Below are 21096 nucleotides of genomic sequence, written 5' to 3'. Positions count from 1 at the left end.
GGGAGAAGAGCCACACGTGGGTTCGGTTTACACATTTATTCTAAAAATCCTCTTCCAGTGTGGGTAGCGTCTTGGGCCCAGATCGGTTGATACAAAAAGAAAAGTTTTAACACCAGGTAAAGGGGGTATGTTGACCCCCAGCTCCAGAAAGTCACAGACAGGTATCATAGAAAACACAGCTTGTGTAGATTTGTTTAAAAAGTGGTGGATGGAAGGAAAGTCAAGGAAGATGTGACGCAGCCTGTGGCCAGGCGTCACCTGAGGATTTTACTGGCATCTATCAGGTGCCAGGTTCCACCATGGAAGCATCCCAGGACACAACACACCTGATGGCTCTGTCCTTGGACCCTCCTGTGGAGCCCCCAGAATGGGGCTAGGGTAGAGGCTGCCACCAAAGGCTGGGTCATCTCACCCTGGGGGCAGAGGAAGCGGGCACAGACAGGCAGGCAGGGACTGGGGCTCTTTCCTACACCCCTGGGGTGGGAAGATGAACCCAAGCCCCCCACCAAATGTGGGCAGAGAGCTCACCTCCCCAAGAACTACCCTGGTGGGGGATGGCAGAGAGATCTGTTCACACCAGAGTCCCTAGCTGCCCCGAACAGGGCCATGTGACTATATGGTCCATTTCATGGGAGGGGTTCCTGAATGGAACAGGCTGGGCATGGGACAGGAATGAACCCAACCAGACAACATCACAGTTTCCCTTTTATAAAACGTCTAGTGTTGGGGAAAGACAGTGAAAACCTAAATCACAACTGTAAACAAATGGAGGAAGGGGCTTGGAGCCCCCATTATACCATCCCCCACTTTTAAGCTGGCTGAGGGCCCCCAGTTCTCAGCACAGTATGAGAGTAGAAGCGGGGTATCAGACACCTTCATGGGCCCAAAGGGAGCTGGGGGCCTTGGAAGATCAGGTTGGTGCCCCCTGCCCAGGACTAAGAGCAACCGTACCCCAGTGCTCAGCGAGGTCAGCGTGTGCTCCCCAGACTGGAGTCATGCCCAGGCCAACAAGGAGCATATCAGAAGGGGTCAGACCAGTGTCCCTGGGGTCTGAGGGTCAGAACTGGAGGACTGCTCCCCCTCTAGCGTCAGGTCACTTAAACGAGCGCTCAGCTCCGGGGGGTACAGGAAGTCCGCGTAGTATCTTTGGAAGGGGTAGCAGGAATCCGGAGGACAGGGTGGGAAGACAGAGAAGAGAGGAAAAGACGTACAAGACACAGAAAGAGAGGAAAAGAGGCTCGTTAAAGAGGTGGAGAGAGGCACAGGACAGCACCTTGAGGCTGGCAAGCAGGGGGCGTGGTTAAAAGAGGAAGAGAAAGGCAAGGGCACAGGATGTCCCTTCCTCCCAGCACCCTGGTTCCAAGGTCCATTTTCAGCTGGCATGCACTGCTTGTTAAAATATTAAAATTCTTCTATATCTTGGCAAGGAACTGCTACTCCCAGGGCCCAAGATACCCCTCCACCGAGACCCCATGGACTAATGTAGGTCAGGCAGGGCCCAGAGACCCTGTGCTAAGGCTGCAGCCAGCACTCATGGTCCAAGTCATTGGCGCTCACCCCCTTTTAGCCCGGAGACCTTCGCCCTCTACCTGAAGAGACCCCCTACCCATCAGTAAAAGCACCCCCCATACCTGCCGGAGACAGGGGGCGCCGTGAAACTCCTCGAATGCGGGAGGGGTGCCTGGCTGGGGGGCCCATACAGCGCCGGGCCCACCTCATAGCAGCGGGCGTGGAGGAAGGGTGGGTGTTGCGGGCCCATGTGGGACAGCACAGGCCGGCGCTGGGGCCCCGAGGCCAGTCCCGAGTTCCGGATGTACCAGTCCCGTAGCCCCTCCAGGGCAAGGTTCTTGTGGCCACTGCGCTCACCAGCTGGAGGGATACGGGTGGGTGGGGGCATCCACAGCAGGGGGTTTGGATGCACCTCTGGACCCTCTGCGGCATCCAGGGGCAGGCCACAGGGCTTGGTGCGGGTGGCCCGGGTGTGGGGGTCCTTGCTGCGGAGGAGGGGGCTGCTGCCGTCAGCTGCATACATGGGTGGTGGGCCTGGGAACATGGCGAGGAGCCCATCCCGGCGGGAGAAGGGTCCTGGGACCTCAGCTGCAGGCAGCAGCTCCCCCCAGCCTGGCCCACCAATACCTCGGGGTAGGCCCCGGTCCAGGGAATAGTCCAAGAGGAAGTCCCCGCACATAGGTGGGAGCCGGGGGGCCCCACGGGAGGCAGGGGCAGCTGAGCTTGGCCGGGCAGCCCGGGGAGGATCTGGGGGGCCAGCTGTGCGGGAGGAGAAGGCAGGGACTGGTTGGGGGCGCTCATACAGCACCTCGCTGCTCTTGCAGACTGGGGGACCAGGGGCAGGGGGAGCCAGAGGCACAGGTGGGGAGCCAGCTCCACCCGCAGCTGCCCGGTCCACTAGCAGGGCCTCAGAGCTGTTGCTGCGGCGGGTGCGAGCTACAAAGAGCGAGGCGCGGTGGTCCGAGGCCGGGTCCACCCGGGGGAAGCCCATCTGGGAGTCCTGGCTGCCAGACCACTGGCGTGAATGGAGGCCTTCAGGTCTGGGGGAGAAAAGGTGGGGGGAATGGGAGGAAGGTCAGAAATAGGCAGATGGGCTGAGCGCCCTAGGTCCGTATCATGCTTCTCTCTGAGCCATCACTCCTCCATCCCCCTGGATTAGAAATTGCGTGTATAAAGGTGTTAGGTAGAGGCATGTAAAGGGCAGAAGAGGTTCTGTCCCAAACTGAAGGAAGAGGAATTAAAAATGTATGGGGGCCCAGGTCTGTTGGCTTCAAGGGAGATGGCGGTGTTTCCAAGGCTAGAGAGGAAATGCTGGCAGGGGAACGCCCAGATAAGGGCTCTTCCAAGCACATCTGACCAGCACCCCTTGTTAAGGCGATTCTCATGGCTCCCCACTTCCTCCACAAGGAGGTACTAATCCTTAGGCCTCAACTTCAAGGCCCTTCCTAAATTCTCTGTCCTCCCCACCCCCATGTGTATGAACCACCCAAAACTATCAGCCCACTAGCCACCATCACCACATGCAAGTACCATGAGGACCTGGACTTTGCTTTGTTCACAGCCTGAGAAAAGCAGGTACTGGGTACTTAAGAAGCGGTAGAGCCCTAACCGGCTTGGCTCAGTGGATAGAGCGTCAGCCTGCGGACTCAAGGGTCCCAGGTTCGATTCCGGTCAAGGGCATGTACCTTGGTTGCAGGCACATCCCCAGTAGGGAGTGTGCAGGAGGCAGCTGATTGATGTTTCTCTCATCGATGTTTCTAACTATCCCTCTCCCTTTCTCTCTGTAAAAAATCAATAAAATATATTTTTTTTAAAAAAAGAAGCGGTAGAGGACAGTGGTTAAAAGCATGGACTCTAGAGTCAAATTTTGGGTTGAAATACCAGGCCTTTGGTTTGCTAACAAGTCGCCTAGCCTCTCTGTGCCTCAGTTTCCTCATCTATAAAATGGGAATAACAATAGCACCTCCTCATAGAGATCTTGTGGTAATGAAGTGAGTTGATACCAGGCAATGCACTGATCCCTAGCAGACACTCAGTACTCAGTACAAGTTAACCAGAACTTAGTATGTCCACATCAAAGGCAGATATTATTATTCCCATTTTACAAATGAGGAGACCAAGATTCAGAGATGGGAAATGATACATGTGTTGTTTTTTTATTGATTTTAGAGAGAGGAAGGGAGAGGGAGATAGAAACATTGATCCACTGCCTCCAGAACGCCCCCTACTGGGGATCGAGACTGAAACCTGGGTATGTGCCCTGACTGGGAATCGAACCAGTGACCTCCCAGTGCATAGGACAATACTCAATCCACTGAACAACACTGGCCAGGCAGGAAATGACTTGTCCAAACTACATAGAAAAGCCCATACTCAATCGCTGGGGCTTCTGCCCTCAAATCCTCACCCCCTTCTTCTCTACCAAGCAATTCCTATTCACCTTTCAAACCCCAGCCTCTCATGTCCCACAACCTTTTGGAATGCTCTCCCACTTAGAGCTAATGTTTCCCTCCTCTGGTCCTCAAACCCACCCCCCAAACCCCCTTACTTGCAGAGCTGGGGGCCAGCGCCCCGCGTGAGGACAGGGGTGGCAGGCACACTTCGCCCCTCAAAACTGGAGGCACTCCTGGGCAGCGAGCGTGTAGGGCTAGACAGAGACGGGCAAGCCCGGGTAGGGGTCCACATTAGAGATTGTTCCCGCCAGCAGGCCCTCCTGCCAGCCCAAGCTCAGGACCCTACTCCCGGCTCACGGAGAAACGAGGGAAGGGACTGAACCTCACCTGGTGGGGCTGGCCACGGAGTTCCGTCGGCTCTTCAGGTCACCATAAAGATCTGACGGGGGTGGTTTCCATGGGGTTCGCCGCTCAGGGCTGCCCCCAGATACTGCCCGCAGCTGGTCCCAGGTCTTGGGTGGCGAGGGGCGCTCAGCCAGAGGGAAGCAGCTACGAGGATCCTCTGGGTAGAAGACAGTCAGTGGGGGAGAATTCAATGAGAGGGTCCAGGTAGGTTGTGTGTAAAGCAAAGGGCAGGCGCTAGGGAGGCAGGAGGGGAAGAGGGCTGGGCAGGGCTGAGCAGGCTGAAAGTGAAGAGGGGAGTCCCACTGGAGGACGGGGCGTGGCTAAGGAGAAGCTGGAGAGGAAGGGGAGGGGCAGGACATCAAAGGGTGGTGGGTTTGGGTGAGGGAGTCCTCACCATTATCGTGGCTGGCCCCAGACTCTGAGAGGGAGCTGCTCTCTGAGTGGAGAACTACATCCTCTATAGGCGAGAAGGGAGAGACCCAGCCCATTAATACCAGGCCTGGGGCCATCCCCTTATACCACTGGCCTGTCTCCGCACCACCCTGCACCCTCCCCAAGAATCCACCTTTACCTGAAACCCAGACCACCAGAGACCTGGCTCCAAATTTTCCTGGGACCTATAGGTCAGTTCCCAATGCCCCCCCCCGCCCCCCGCCCCCATTGCCCGGAGCCAGATTACCACCACTCCTCTCACTGTTCAGGTCCCTCAGGTTCTGCCTGGCGCCCACTTTTCCCTGGCTGTTCCCCACCTCCACCCCCCACTCCCGCTAGCCAATGCCCATTCCCCTGCTTTCACTGGGCAGGTGCCGGAGCCTGGCTCACCTTGGCTGAGCTGAGCGAGGCGTGTGCCCAGGCAGACACCCTGGGCTGTGATGACTGCCCCTGTGGACAGCGGGAGCACGGGGAGACCGAGGCGGGCTCGGAGGTCCCCGAGCTGCTCCTCCAGCTCGTGCAGCCTCCGGAGAGCATCTGCCTGGACCTGGCGCCGGCGCCGCCGCTGCTCAGCGCTCAGCTCAGGGGCCAAGGCCAGGCGGCGGGCGGCGGCCGCGATCTGCTGCTGCACCGACACCTCGCGCTCCAGAGCCTCGAGGGCCAGCTCCTGCAAGGCCCACCAGGATGGGGGGGATACAACCAAAAGTCGGAAAATGCCAAGCACAGGAAGCAGGCAATGGCAGAGCCATCTACACTGGAGGCGGGGCCTGTTCTTCCTGGGGATGGAGCTTATTCCCTGCGCAGGTACAGCCTGTCTTGATTAGAGTCTGGGCCTATTTATCTTCCAAAGGCTGAGGCTCTTCCCCACAGGTGGGGACCAGCATCCTCTCTCAGACCAGGAACCCGCCCGCCTCCTTCAAGGCCTGTTCCTTTTCATTCTGGCCTCTCCTTCCCCTGGACGCAACCCTACTCCTGGTCCAGGCTCCTCCTCCTCGGTATCTGTCTCACCCCCAACCTGTCCTCCCTGGCCATCTGCTCACCTCAGCAGGGCACAAGGAATGATGCACTGGGTTAGGGGGCGGTGGCGGGTAGGCTCGGGCTGCAGGGGGCCGCCGTCGGACCAACTGCGGCCGTTCACCAGGCTCCAGCGGGCACTCAGGGGGCAGCTGGCCAGTCAGCTCCTGAGGGGGCAGGCAGCAGGAGTCAGATACTATCAAGGGTTAGTTGGAGGGAGGGGGCTAAGCAGTCAGGACTCCAGAAACTACAGAAGTCCTAGTAGGAGCCCAGTACTGCTCGGCATCGCCTGCCTGTTATTTCTCTTCCTCCTCCCAATTCTCCACCAGGCAGGTGCACAGCCTGGACTCTCACCCCTTGACCCAAATCCCGGGCAGTGGGCATGGGAGGCGGGGAGACTTGCTTTGAAATCCAGAATTTCTGAGTTTTTATGAAGACACACAGTCTAGCCCTGGCCGGGTTAGAGCGCCAGCCTGCACACTGAAGGGTCTAGGGTTCAATTCCCAGTCAAGGGCATGTACCTGGGTTGCAGGTTCGATCCCCAGCCTGGGCCCTGGCCAGTAACCAATCTCTCTCTTTCTTCCCCCCTCTCTCTTTCTCTCCCGCCCCCCCCTCCTTCCCTTTCACTCTCTCAAAAAATCAATGGAGAAAATATCTTCAGGTGAGGATTAGCAGCAACAACAACAAAAAAGACACTCAGTCTATATATAACCTGTGCATTACAGAACACTCCTTCAGGGCCTGGTGCTGTATGCTCTGACCTGCATTATTATTTCGGGCAGACTGTGTGCACATTCACACCAAGAGGGAATAACCACTCCAAATCACCCTGTGTCAGGTCAGGCCAGGTTTTACTGCCAAGTTTTGGAAATAACGATTGTTTTGCAGTTTTTTGGACTTCAAATGGTTGATGGGGGGTGGGCCTCCATTGGCTTTTTCATTGATTCTAAGACATCTAAGCTGAGCTAGAGGGTGACAGGGAATTGGCACCTCAGATAGATGTCTCAGCAATGGCCACCCCAGTCTGCCTCCCTAGGGGCCCTGGATTCTCCACCCCCTCCCACACCAGACACTCGTAGGGCCAGGCTCTCACCGCCTCTTGGAGGCACACTTTGCGTAGCTCCTGAAGTTTCAGGCTCAGGGCCTCCTGTAGAGCCCGCTGCCGGTCAAGCAGTCCCCTCAGACGCTCTGACTTCACCTGGGGAGTGGCCTCCCCAAACAGGGCAGCTGGACACAGAGGGAGCAAAGATCAGTGGGGCAGCCACAGCATCCTGCATCCTGTAGGGCCAGAGACCAGCCCTTCTCAAGTGGTGGTGACTCAGAGCAGGGGAGGAGGCAGCAGGAAGGAGAACCAGATACCGACCTGAGGCATTGAAAGTGGGAGAGGTGATCAGCTGACCTTTGACTTCCATCCTGGTGTTGTCAAGAGGCCGAGGCCGTGGCTTATGGTGGGATAAGGCCTGGTAGTGATGCATGAGAACCATTAAGGAAGCACATGTATGGTCCCTCACCCAGCTTCCCACACCCCGGGAAGAAGGGGTACCCTGACCCCACCCGCCTGCTTGACCTGCCCTCTCAGAATCTGTGTCAACATCTGGCCTCCACCAGGCCCTCATACCTTGATTCCCTTCCCATTGAGTGGGAGCACAGCAAGTGGGGAGCTGGGCAGACTTATGATGCCTCCTCAGAGGCCCATGGGCCAGTCAGGATTCTCACCTGGAGGGGGAGAATTAATGTCACAGATTCAACCAACTAGAACAACAGTGGGCATTTCCTTAAGCACCTGAGTGCATGGAAGAACTACCTTATATGCCACCTTTAATCTTCACAGGCATGGCAGTTCTGTAATTATCACTACTCCCAGTTTATTATTATTTTTTAATATTGTTATTGATATCAGAGAGGAAGGGAGAGGGAGAGAGAGATAGAAACATCAATGATGAGAAAGAATCAATGATGAAAGAGAATCCTGCACATCCCACACTGGGGATTGAGCCCACAACCCAGGCATGTGCCCTGACTGGTAGTCAAACCGTGACCTCCTGGTTCATAGATCGACACTCAACCACTGAGCCACGCTGGCCAGGCCACTAACCCTAGTTTAGAGATGAGGAGAGGAAGGCACAGAGGTGAAGAAACTTGCCTCTGGCTATGGATAGAGCCCAGGCCACCCCTTTGGTCTAACATTCTCCATCACTAGAGCTGCTCCAACCCCACCAATTCCTCATAAGATCACAGCCAATCTGACCTCAGGGCCTTTGCCCAGGTTATGGCTGCTGTCTGGAGTGCTCTTTTCACCTATCACCACACCAGACCCTGGTTCTCACATGCTAGGACTTAATGTCACTTCCAGAGTAGGGCCCCCACATTACATCCCCTCACAACTGCTGTCCAATAAGAGACTGTCTTCCTCATACATTCAGGAGGACAGGGAATGTGTGTGTCCTGTTTTCATCAGTGTATCTGGCACTCAGAGAGATTCTGTGTGCACAGCCAGTGGTCAGCTGGATCTGCTCAGTGAATGAAAGGAGGACGAGCTCTAGCTGGTTTGGCTCAGTGGATAGAGCGTCGACCTGTTGAACTGAAGGGTCCTGAATTTGATTCTGGTCAAGGGCACATGCCTGGGTTGCGGGCTCGATCCCCAGTAGGGGGCATGCAGGAGATAGCCGATCAGTGATTCTCTCTCATCATTGATGTTTCTGTCTAACTCTCCTTCTCCCTTCTTCTCTGGAATCAATAAAAATATGAAAAAGTAAATTAAATTTTAAAAGGATGACACGGCAGCCAGCCCAGGGAATGAGCCTAGATCTGTGGGTCGCTACTCATCCCAACTCTATCCTGCAGCTTTGGTATGGCAGGGAGAAGAGTGTCCACTTGGCTTCAGGACCCCTCCAGCCCCTCTGCCCACCCAAGTCTGTCCCACACCCAGCAGAGTGAAGTCACCCTGCTGGGACTTTGAACAGTGAAGTCCACAAATACAGATAACAAGCCAACTGCCTCCGGCCTCTCTCTCTGGCCCAAGCTGCCCTAGCTGACCATGGGGCCTGCTTTGGCAGGCTATCAGCCCTGCCCTCATCCCCTCCTCTGGAGTTTGCTCCCTCCCTCCCACATCCTGCTCAGTCCCCAGCTGGGCAGCCAGGTGACATCACCTGCCACCATCTGGCCTGACCTCGGTGGCAGGCAGCTGGGAGGGCCTCAAGAGGTCACAGACGTCCCATCCCCATCTACCTCGAACCTACCAGCTTGTTACGAAATGCTGGCTAGGTGTGGAGAAGACCCAGGCAACTGAGCAAGCATGGGTTCAAGCCCCCTCCCCATCCGTACAATGGGAGACGTGGCCAAGCCTCGGCAGTCCTCCTACCCGCCCCATAGGATCTGTCCCCTTCTGTGGTTCCCTGTCTTCAACATCAGGGGCAGGGATCAGAACCTAAAGCCCTTCCGCATACCCAGGCAGCAGCGTGTGCTTTGCAGAGGCGCTCACATGCCCATGCTCTGAGGTCTGACATTGCTCAACACAGCGGGGTTTCCTGAAGGCCCCAGGCCAGCCTCTCTGCCCCTTGGCTCCTGAGGATCCTTCTACCCAGCCTCCATTTGGGTTTGAGGAACCCTCCCAAGGCTCCCCTAAACCTTCCGCCCTCACAGAAACCTCCACTCCTTCCCGGTGGTCCCATTGGCCAGGGCTGGTCCTACATCTCACACGAAGCTGCCTTAAGCCGTCCTTCCCTTGGAGCTCACGGCATCTTGGAAGTCAACATGGGGTCCAGAAAGGAATCCCGACTCCACCCTGTCAGCCTGACCTTGGGGACATAGCTAGGACCTGAGTCATGGGGTCATTGGGCAGGCTAGACACAGGGTCCACGCCCCACACCCCCACACCTGGCTCCCAAACCTCTGCCTCTGCATGTCTGGCCTGGGCACATTTTCCTCGGGGCCCGGGGTTGCCAGGTACCCACCCAGAGATGATAAGAAGGGGATCCCAGCAGCCCCTTCCCAACACCCTCCCATACCAGACCCCAGGTTTCCCCATGGTGGGCCTGTGCTGTCCCAGGATGGGCTGCAGCAGGAGAGTTGTGGAGAACACTCCCACACCGAGGCGGGCCCAGCAGGTTTTTCAGGTCTGCCCTTCTGACACCACAACCAAGAAATTCCTGGCTATAATGACTGTTTACAACCAAGACACCTCACCTGGGTGGCACCCCAACACCTTCAGTGGGACCCCCATTTCCACATCCTGCCACCCTGGGAGCAAATAAACTCTCAGTGTCAAGACTGTTCACACTATTCTAAGGGCCCCCTGCCCCAGGTAAACAGATGCGGTGGGGGTGAGGGAGGCAGGAAGGCGGGTTCTGGGCTTTCCTGAGAGGCTGGGCCCCAGGTTAAGGGCGGGCAGAGGCTACTCCCACAGAGAAGGAAGGGGAAAGAGGAAGTCGGGGGAGTGGAGAAGGGGGACTCTGGCTTCTCTTCTCCCTGATCCCTTCCCTTCCTCCATTTCCGGCAAGGGATCAGCTTCATGCCAAGAAAGGAAATTGGACATTTTGGGCTTCACCCATCTACTCAGGCCCTCCCTTGCTGTCCTCTTGTGCAGATCTATCTCTTCCCCGCAGGAAACATTCACACACCCCATACCCTCCTCACCCCAACCTGTGGGCCCATGTTCCCAGGTGCTCACCAATACCAGATAGGTACTGTGGGGTGGCTTCAGGTACCTGAAAAAATAGTTGTCTCCACCAGGCCCGGCTCCCTCTGGTAGTGGCGGTGAGCAGTGAGTGCAGTGGCAGCTGCCTAGACCGCCTCCCACTAGGCAATGGCCCAGCCTACCTGGCCAGGGACTGGGCCGGCCCATACCTTTTAACCCTTACTTGCCTGCCACCGAGGCTCGGGGCACCCTTAGAGGCAATCTCAGGGTCAGGTACCCTCAGGGTGTCCAGCACAGCCAAGAAGAGAGCCTCGACCTTCCTCCTCACCCCACACCCCCAGCAGAGAGCTGGGGGAGAAGGGCTAAGGATGATGGCAGTGGTGGCTGCCTCTGGGGCTGCCTAATTTCCCAGATGAGACCCTGCTCAGCCCAGGGTATGACCTGGGAGCTGGGGGATGAAGGTCTGGTGTGGCCCAGAGTGTAAATCTGTGTGTCTCTTGGCAGTCCTCATCACATTCCTGAGGCCCCTACCTTCCCCCCACCCCACCCCCGGGGCAAGGCATTGGTATGGGAAGGCCTTAGAGCAAGTCCTCCCCTCACTGAGGTAACAGTGGCCCAGTTGGGGAGAAAGGTCAACTTTTCTAAAGAGAGACCAGGTCTCAAGACACTCCCACCTTCTGCAGCTCCAAGAGAAATCATCCCAGCAAACATGTGCTTTAACCCCTTCCGGTCCCTACAAACCTGGGTGGATGGTGCAGACTCAGCTCCTCATAGCCAGCTTGTAGATGTGGAAGTGGGGGCTTGGAGAGGTGATGAGGCCTGATTCTGATCACAGAGGCATGAGAGCAGGCCGCATCAGATCTTGGGGAGCTGGGTCCTGGGTCAGAGGCCAACAGAGGCTACCTCCTGCAAGGGAGGAGTGGGAAAGGGGACTCATGCTGCTTCACACCCATGCTGCCCTCCCCATTTTCCCCGCTTTGGCAAGTCAAGGAAATTGAGGGCTCTGAGTCCCTAAGATGTACTGTTTCCCCCACACCACCGCCTGGGCTCTGGACCTGCACCAGCACACCACACCTCCTGCATTCCTCTTGAGACCATCTGTCTGTGACCTCGGGGCCCAAGCCCAGCCCAGGCCCCTGCAGCAATCCATGCTGTGAGATGAAAGGGCAGCATAAGGCAAGTTCTCTGCCTGCTTGGCAGGTGGGCCAAGCCTGAAGAGGAGTTCCCTCTGTTCAGCAACACCCCACATACATGCCTCCTGCCACCCTGACCATCTTTCTTCCTGGGTATAAGATTTCTGGCACAGAACACAAAGGCCCATTTCATCTCCCCCTTCCTACCCCTCCACCCCACCCCAGGCTGCCTGGGGCTGGTGGAAGCAGCAGCCATAAGGTGGGTAGTGGATGTTGGTGGGGAGTATCCTTTCAGCCATGGCCTCTCCTGCCTCTTCTGGGACACCAAGGATGTTGAGACGAGGGATGTTTATAGAATCAGACATGAGAGGGACAAAGGTATCTGTCTGACAATGCAGATTGAGTCTCAAGACAGGTTTCTTCATCTGAAAAAATGGGTAACTAGCTCTTACAGAGCCAAGAGAGGTCAAAGACACTTTAAAAGGCATTTCCCAGTGCAACGTCACTCACACCATGTCATTAATGACAATAACAACAACAATAACCTCACACAAAGGTGCAGGAATAAGGAGGAGAGAGAAGGTAGCCAGGCCTCTTGGGCCAAGCAGACAGGCAGGACAGAGTCACACACACACACACATCATTGTCCTGGTACACAACTTTTAACAGCCTGGAAGCTGGCCAACCTCTAAGCCCTGCCACAACTGGAACTTGAGCCTCAGGTGGCCTCATGGAGGGGTAACAAGTGGTAGGTCTGGGTTCAACCCAGCTCTGCCACTAATTGGCTGTGCGACTACTTGGAGAAATCCCTTAACCTCTCTGGGCCTCAGTGTTATCACCAATAAAATGGGAGTGATGATGAAGAGGGTTGTTGTAAGCATGACTTGAATTAATACATTCAAAGCTTGCTTAGGATAGTGCCTGGCCCAAGCTAAGTGCTCCATATGTACTGGCTGTCACAATTACAAGTATTCCTCCCAACCCAAAGTCAGAAATCAAAATATATCAACATATATATATATATAGCAGGGCTGATATCCCTCAGCCTCACCTGATAAATGCGAAACAGAGCTGTTTTCCCTCGAATAACTTGTTGGAACTCAGGAACTAAACATAATCAGGTGAATTTCTGAGACAGAGCTAGTAGCCCTCAGCATCAAAACCCTCCTTACTTGCTACTCAGATCTGATCCCTTCCTACTTGCCAAATCAGACATATTTGAAACAGAGCTGTTTTCCTTCATTGTCCAACCTCTCCCTACTCATCATAAAAAATGCAGGAAACAAATATATTTACACAACATAGTACCTTTACTATCCCAATTCTTGCCACTGGAGCTCAGGAAAATGAGATTTGAATAAGTTTTTGAGTTAGAGCTGATATTCCTCATTATCTGAACTCTTTCTACTCATTATATAAAATGCAAACATTTGTGTTTTAACAGCCAGTTTATCAACATACCACCAGATCCATGTGACAAAGAGAAAGAGCAAAAGAGCTGGCAGAGCCTGGCTGGTGTAGCTCAGTGGTTGTGTTGACCTATGAACCAGGAGGTCATGGTTTGATTCCTGGTCAGGGCACATGCCTAGGTTGCAGGCTCAATCCCCAGTGAGGGGCTTGTGGGGGGCAGCCAGTCAATGGTTCTCTCTCATCATAGATCTTTCTGTCTCTTTCTCCCTCTCCCTTCCTCTCTGAAATCAATAAAATATATATTTTTTAAAAAGAGCTGGCAGGCTGAAACCGGTTTGGCTCAGTGGATAAAGTGTCGGCCTGTGGACTGAAGGGTCCCAGGTTCGATTCCAGTCGGGGGCATGTACCTTGGTTGCGGGCACATCCCCAGTGGGGAGTGTGCAGGAGGCAGCTGATCGATGTTTCTCTCTCATCGATGTTTCTAGCTCTCTATCCCTCTCCCTTCCTCTCTGTAAAAAATCAATAAAATATATTAAAAAAAAAGAGCTGGCAGAAAATCACTGTATATACAGGGTGTCCCAAAAAATGTATACACACTTTAACAGCTGATAGTTCAATTGATGTTTCCTTCTTTTCAGACTTAAACTATTGGAGTTAATAATGGGTTAAAAGTACATATTGCAAAACCAAAATACCTTCAGATAACTTGGGGGTCTTTCACTGTCTGAACTATCCAAACTCTCCCTCTCAGAACTCAGGTACCAAATAGATTGGGACAGTGAGGGATGCTTGTGCTGTTATTAATAGGTTTGGATAAATGTTTTAGGTAAGTGAGATGGGTATGGTGTCTCGTTCCTCAGACTCTCACTACTCTCTATGAGAAATGCAAAACAAAACATAAATGAAGAACACATTACATCCTCACTATCCAAATTCTCCCTGACTGTCCTCAGAATCAAGGAGATTCGTACAGCAAGGAAACCTTGCTGTGGTTATTGTTACTACTGGATGGGCCTGATTCTAACACCCAGTGACCACCCCCCCAGGCCTGCCCACAGAGGTTAGATGGACTCAGCACAAGATACACTTACTGCTAAGAGAAGGCGGATAAGCCCCTGTCCCATCCCATCCCTACCAAGCCTTGAAGTCTCTGCCTGGAATGGATTTTTTTCAGGCCAGGAAAGCAGGGATCATGCACCCAGGGTCAAAATTGGGAGGTGGGGGTGACATGACTTAGAAGAATAACATATACCCTTGAGTCTCCTACCCGCACATATTTGCTCAGCCCCATGGGGCAGTCCCCAACCTAACAAGGCTGGAAATCTGACCCAGACCTCCCAGACTCCCAGAGTCACTGAATAATTTAGGGTGTTCTTCCACACGTAGGGAGGGTGGGGAGCATAGGAACAGTTCTATGCCCTCCTAGGGCAGGGAGAGAAATGCCAGCTCTGTGTGAGATCACTGGGTGGGGGTGGGGGAAATCACATGCAAAAACCACTTTGGCCACACGAGGCCCAAAAGGCTGCGTGTTCTTGTTCATGCGAAGAGAAGCATCTGGGATGAACTTCAGAGACAACGGGATCAGCGGAACCTCCTGGTTCAGGGCAGGGTATAACGAGACCCCTTTCCTTCTGGCTCAGAGGAGATGGAAAGTGGGTGTTAAGAAGGAGGAGATGAACAGGGTAGGGGCGTACGGAAAGGGGCCTGGGGTTGAGACAGGATGAAGGGACAAGAAAGGAAGGAATGTAAAGAACAAAACAAAATCAGTCATTGTAGGATGGAGGTCAGGAGGTTGGGCACAAAAGGAGTCAGGACACTGGCTAGGAGATAGGATGGAGTGAGGCTCGGACACGGGTTAGAGAAAAAAAGTCGGAGGCAGTAGGGGACAAAAAAGCCGAGCAGGGGCAGGGTCAGTAGAGAACAGTAATCAGAAGACATGATGGGGACACACCAAAGCAGATTAAAGGAAGGGATAGGAAAAAGGGCAGGTGCAAGATGGAGGTAAGAAACAGGAAAAGACTGGTGTGGCATGAGGAGAGGAATGAGGACAGCAATGGGACAAGAGAAGACAGGGGGAAACAGTACAGGTTTGGGGGGGAGGGATAGGGCAGGAGACAAAGGGATGGTCTAAAGGTGGTTAGCCAGGATGGAGATTAGGAGTCAGGAGAGGGACCAGGGTGGGTAGTACAGCGTGGGGAGAAAGTACAGTAGTCAGATGTCAGAAATCTGGACAGACATGGATCGGATTGGGGTTCGAGGGACAGGGTAGGACTGGAAGGGGTTCAGAGACTGGATAAGAGTTTAGGGAACAGACAGGTCGAGCATCAGGACAGAAACTGGAGTGATCAAGACAAGGCAAGATGAGCTTCATAGATAGAATAGGGTCAGGCAAGAACCTGGGGTCAGGCCAAGGATCCTGGGAACTGGGTGGGCTTTGGGGTCAGGACTAAGTTTAGGGTGACAAAACAGGGGTGGAAGATGACGCCAGGCTAGAATATGGTTAGGTCCGGGGTCAGACCGGAGCTCCTCGGGTGAAGACTGGCCCGGGCTCGAGATTTTTAAAAGATGCAGTCAGGTTCGGCAAGGGTCCAGAGTGAGGCCACGAGGTTAGAGGTGGGGGGGGCGCGGACGGGCGCAGGTACATCCCCTGTTGGCCCTGCTCACCCCGCCCAGTCTCCTCCCTTTCTTTCCCAGCGGGCGTTACTCACCCAAGGTCCTCGCCCGGCGGCATAGGCGGGGTCGATGTGGCCGGGAGGGAAGGTGGGCGCGCCCCTTCCCTCGCCGCCTCCCGCTCTTCCCACAGCTCGCGTCCGCTCCTCTCCCGCGCCCTGTGGTGGGCCGCGTTTGGTCGCGCCACTGTTAGCCTTGGGGGGCCAGATGGAGGGTGCGGGGAGGGTGGGAGAGCAGCGCCGGCTCCGACGCGGGCCGGGGACCCCGGCCCCCCTACAGGTAACTCGGGTCGGTCCGCTCTTGGCTGCACCGCCGTTGGTCTCCAGCCTCCGGGGAGGGGGGGTGGCGGCTGACAGGGGGCGGGGTGCAAGACCACAGGCGGGGTGCGAGACCACAGCAGCGTCGGAGATCGATTGCGCAGGCGCCAGTTTAGGTCTCAGCGCCTGGGAGCGCCAGGAGCGATCCAGCTGGGAGCGCGTGCGCACACGCTTTCTCGAGGGCGGCCGGGCTCTCCCCTCCCCTGACCACGCCCCCTCAGTGATCAGACTGGCGCCCCTCACCCCAATTCAACCCCAAACGGACCACCAAGCAGTATCTTAAACTGCCTTCCATGAGGCACCGCCACACCTCTAAACTCCCCCAATACCCTCCGTGCCCCAAACGCACCTCAAACCACCCTTTATCATCTCCTCAGTTGTATCCTCAAACTACTATCCATTGATCCGAAGCAGTACTTCCAATCAGCCCTCCATGGACACCCAAGCTGTGCAAACTACTCTCCACTACCCCCAAGTTGTTCCCCCAAATGATCTGCAATAGGCCCTGAAAACATTAACCTCCAAAAAACACTTTCAAATCATCCTCCATATACCCTCAATACACACCCCAAACACACTCCATTGACCCCAAATTGCTCTCCATGTACCCTCATAACCATACTCTACAGTGTCTACACCCTCAACACCACCCAAGCATTATCAACTGCCTTTGGTGTGGCCCTCACTTGCACCCCAAATCAATTTCAACAGTCACCGACTGGTTCCACCTCCAAACCATGTTCCATGAACCCCCACCAACCTTTCATTGACCAACGCTATACCCTGCAAAACTACCTTCTAAAACTAGCCCCTGTCACTATCTCATATACTCCAAAGTACTCAACGTGAGCCTCTAACACAGTGGTTCTCAACCTTCTGGCCCTTTAAATACAGTTCCTCATGTTGTGACCCAACCATAAAATTATTTTCGTTGCTACTTCATAACTGTAATGTTGCTACTGTTATGAATCGTCATGTAAATATCTGATATGCAGGATGTATTTTCTTTTTTAAAAAATATATTTTATTGATTTTTTACAGAGAGGAAGGGAGAGAGATAGAGAGTTAGAAATATCGATGAGAGAGAAACATCGATCTGCTGCCTCCTGCACACCTCCTACTGGGGATGTGCCCGCAACCAAGTTACATGCCCCTGACCGGAATCGAACCCGGGACCCTTGAGTCCGCAGGCCAATGCTCTATCCACTGAGCCAAACCAGTTTCGGCATATGCAGGATGTATTTTCATTGTTACCAAGTGAACATAATTAAAGCATAGTGATTAATCACAAAAACAATATGTAATTATATATGTGTTTTCTGATGGTCTTAGGCAACCCCTGTGAAAGGGTCGTTCGACCCCCAAAGGGGTTTCGACCCACAGGTTGAGAACCGCTGTTATAGATGAACCTTACCTGTGCATGTTTGTTTTAAAAATCCTTTCGGCACACTAGTGCCGAAAATCACTGCCTTAAACTTTCTTGTAATACCCCCAATACTACTTGTAAACATCCCCCATTTATCTTCCCAATCTCCCAACTATTCCTCCGGACCACCCTCCAGTGACCTCCCACCCCCACCTCAATCTTGCCTTTGATGGCTCCAACTGTACCCAAACACTTTCCAATGGCCCCCTAATTATACTCTCAAACTGCCCTCAATAAACCCCAAGCATACCCCTGAATCCCTCCAACAACCCCCCAAATTTACCCCCAAGCCATTTGTGACTGCTGTAACAAATTACCACGAACATGATGGCTTAACACATAAGAAATTTATTCTCTCACAGTTCTGGGGGACAGAAGATCAGAATCAAGGTGCCAGCTGGACCATGCTCCCTCCAGAAGCTCTAGGAAAGAATCTGTTGCCTCTTCCTCTTTTGGTGGCTGTCAGCATTTCTTGGCTTGTGTCTGCATCAGTACAGTCTCCGCCTTGTTTTTTTTTCTTTCTGTCAAATCTGCCTCTGCCTCCCTCTTTTTTTTAAATCTTCATCTGAGGATATGTTTTATTGATTTTTGGAGAGAGAGAGAAACATTGATGTGAGCAAGAAACATCCATTGGTTGCCTCCCAAACTGGCCCCAACTGGGGATCAAACCTCTAACTGACTGGGAATTGAATCCACCATCTTCTGGTGTATGGAAAGATGCTCCAACCAGCTGAGCCACACTGGCCAGGGTCACCAGCAGCACCATTAATGTTCATATTTCTACCAACACTCTGTTTATGATGCTATATATATGCCTTTCTACTGTGCTCCTCCTTCCCTTCTGAGCCTTCACCAGCAGTGCTTTTAATATTCATATTTCTACTAACAGTCTGTTCAAGGCAATTTAGGCTTTTGCTTTTTCTATTTTCTCCTTAGTATACGCTTTTTTTTTCTTTTCTTTTGGTTAATCCTCACTCAAGGATACTTTTTTTCCCCTTGATTTTTTTTAACCAAGATTTTATTGTCATATAATAAAACAAAATATGAAGCTTAGAACTGGATCACTTGACCCTTTCTCTTATCTCCTCCAAGTTCAAAATGCTTGTATCTCTTAATAGCCAGCATTCTCTTAGATCTGCAGTTGGGCTCAACACATTCAAGCCTCAGCACAATCTTCCTTGTAGTTTTAGCCTTTTTTTCAGAAAATTGGCTTGGTCTGCCCACCATGGCCACTCTGCTCCCTGTCATAACGCTGCTTTCCCTAAGCAGAGAATCCTTGCCCTTCTTGTACATGTTACTTTATGGGTTTGATGCTGGCCACACTTCTCACAGAAAGTTTGGCGGGTTTTAGGAACTTCACCATATTTGCGAGTGCTATCAGCAGAGGTAAAAGCTCCCATTGATTTTTAGAGAGAGGAAAAGACAGAGAGAAACATTGATATGAGAGAAACACATCGATTGCCTCCTTTGAGCACCCTGACCAAGGCCTGGGCTGGGGAGGAGCCTGCAGCCAAGGTACGTGCCCTGGACCATATTTGAACCCGGGACCATTTGGTCCGTAGGCCGATGCTCTATCCCCTGAGTCAAACAGGCTAGGGCAGTGATGGCGAACCTATGACACGTGTGTCAGAGGTGACATGCGAACTCATTTTTTTGGGTTGATTTTTCTTTGTTAAATGGCATTTAAATATATAAAATAAATATCAAAAATATGTCTTTGTTTTACTATGGTTGCAAATATTAAAAAATTTCTAATATGTGACATGGCACCAGAGTTAAGTGAGGGTTTTTCAAAATGCTGACACGCCGAGCTCAAAAGGTTCGCCATCACTGGGCTAGGGCTAGGCTTTTTCTTTTTCTTTTTTTTGTTTTTGATTTGGTTGCTAATCCTCACTGGAGTATATTTTTCCATTGATTTTAGAGACAGTGGAAGGGAGGGAGAGAGACACATCGATTGGTTGCCTCCCACATACACCTTGACTGGAATCAAACCCAAGAGCTTTCAGTTCAAGGGTCAATGCTCTATCCACTGAGCAAAACTGGCTGGGGCTATTCCAGGCTTTTTCTATCATATGCCTCAAAATTCTTCCAGCTTCTATCCACTATCCAATTCCAAAGCCATTTCAATGTTTTTAGGTATTTGTTACAACATGTTATAAACTGAATTATGCCCCCCCCATCCATGTGTTGAAGCTTTAAGCCCCAATATGACTGTATTATGAAATAGCACCTGTAAGGAGGTGATTACAGTTAAATGAGGTCATAAGGGTGTGGCCCTAATGCAATAGAACTGGTGTCCTTGTAAGAAAAGGGACACCAGGAATGCATGTGCACAAAGGAAAGGCCATGTGAGGACACAGCAAGGCAGCCATCTTCAAGTCAGGAAGACAACCCTCATCAGAAATCAACCCATGGCACGTTGAACTATGAGAAAATACATTTATGCTGTTGAATTCACCCAGTATGTCCTGTTTTGTTATGGCAGCCCAATCAGACTAAGATACAGCAGCATCTCACACCTAGGTACCAAAATCTATATTAATTTCCTGTGGCTGCTATAACTAATTACCACAAATGTAGTGACTTAAAATATAAGAAATCTGCCCTAGCTGGTTTGGCTCAGTGGATGAAGCATCAGCCTGCGGACTGAAGGGTCCCAGGTTCAATTCTGGTCAAGGGTGCATGGGCGGGTTGTGGGCTTGATCCCCAGCAGGGGGCATGCAAGAGGCAGCCTATCAATGATTCTCTCTCATCAATGATGTTTCTATCTCTCCCTCTCCCTTCCTCTCTAAAATCAATAAACATATATATATTTTTTAAAAGAAATCTATTCTTTCACAGTTCTGGAAGTGAGAAATCCCAAATCAGTTATATTGGGTCAAAATGAAGGTGTCACCAGGGCCATACTCTCCCTAGAAAATCTAGGGGGAAATCTGTTGCCTCTGGTGGCTGCTGGCATTCCTTGGCTTGTGGTATCACTACAATCTCAGCCTTAAGGTCGCATTGCCTTCTCCTTTTCTGTCATATTTGCCTCTGCTTTCCTCTTATAAAGAAACTTGTGATTACAATTAGGTTCCATTCAGATAATCCAGCTGGAGCTCCAGTGGTGCAATCGGTTAGCGCGTGGTACTTAGACAGATAATCCAGGGTAATATCCCCATCTCAAAACCCTTAATTTAATCACACCTACAGTCCATATAAAGTGACATTCACAGGTTCCAGAGACATTTAAAAAAAGAATTTTCTTGTATTATTATTCTTTTTTAATTTATTGATTTTAGAGAGAGAAAGGGAGGGAGGGAGAGAGAGAGAGAGAGAGAGAGAGAGAGAGAGAGAGAGAGAGATTTGTTGTTCCACTTATGCATTCATTGGTTGATTTTTGTATGTGCCCTGACCCAGGACCGAACCAGCAATCTTGGCATAAGGAGATGACGCTCTAACCAACTGAGCTATCTAGCCAGGGCAGACATGAACATCTTTTGGAGAGTCATTAGTCAGCCTGCCATACCATCCTATGACAGTTAACAGCTCTACGCCTTAAATTCCCTTACAGAAGACCAAATTCTATCTTTTTTTAAAAATATAATTTATTGATTTTTTACAGAGAGAAAGGGAGAGAGATAGAGAGTTAGAAACATTGATGAGAGAGAAACATCGACCAGCCGCCTCCTGCACATCTCCTACTGGGGATGTGCCCACAACCCAGGTACATGCCCTTGACCGGAATCGAACCTGGGACCCCTCAGTCCGC

General features: G+C 52.4%; 1 protein-coding gene across 6 annotated transcripts; it reads right to left on the bottom strand.

Annotated features, from left to right (window-relative positions):
* Positions 1-21: 21 nt before the first annotated feature.
* Positions 22-15894, bottom strand: CCDC120 (coiled-coil domain containing 120). Of its 6 annotated transcripts, XM_059679445.1 has the most exons (12): positions 10460-10507; positions 7558-8480; positions 7372-7469; positions 7117-7213; positions 6847-6980; positions 5780-5920; positions 5130-5406; positions 4702-4764; positions 4290-4464; positions 4058-4156; positions 1632-2549; positions 22-1144 (listed from the first exon to the last, which is right to left on the bottom strand). In XM_059679445.1, exons 4-12 carry the CDS (start codon positions 7163-7165, stop codon positions 1030-1032), a joined length of 1971 nt encoding a protein of 656 aa, XP_059535428.1. In that variant the 5' UTR covers positions 7166-7213; positions 7372-7469; positions 7558-8480; positions 10460-10507; the 3' UTR covers positions 22-1029. The 6 variants fall into 6 exon arrangements, with proteins under 6 accessions (XP_059535428.1, XP_059535429.1, XP_059535430.1 ...); XM_059679446.1 differs by lacking the exons at positions 7558-8480; positions 10460-10507 and adding an exon at positions 15641-15894; XM_059679447.1 differs by lacking the exon at positions 7558-8480 and having other exon boundaries at positions 4058-4135; positions 10460-10589.
* Between the last annotated feature and the right edge of the window lie 5202 nt (positions 15895-21096).

The sequence above is a fragment of the Myotis daubentonii genome, chromosome X (assembly GCF_963259705.1).
Source record: "Myotis daubentonii chromosome X, mMyoDau2.1, whole genome shotgun sequence".
In the NCBI taxonomy this organism is placed as follows: Eukaryota; Metazoa; Chordata; class Mammalia; order Chiroptera; family Vespertilionidae; genus Myotis; species Myotis daubentonii.
The sequence above is the reverse complement of the archived record's forward strand: the minus strand, read 5'-3'. Positions and strand labels throughout refer to the sequence as shown.

Excerpts from the sequence above, each read along its gene's own strand:
- CCDC120 (XM_059679446.1), bottom strand. The coding sequence starts at position 7,165 with ATGGAAGTCAAAGGTCAGCTGATCACCTCTCCCACTTTCAATGCCTCA. Across the intron at positions 4,157-4,289 it reads TCCGTGGCCAGCCCCACCAG|CCCTACACGCTCGCTGCCCA; the intron begins GTGAGGTTCAGT and ends GTCTCTGTCTAG. Across the intron at positions 1,145-1,631 it reads GCGCCCCCTGTCTCCGGCAG|ATACTACGCGGACTTCCTGT; the intron begins GTATGGGGGGTG and ends CCCCTTCCAAAG.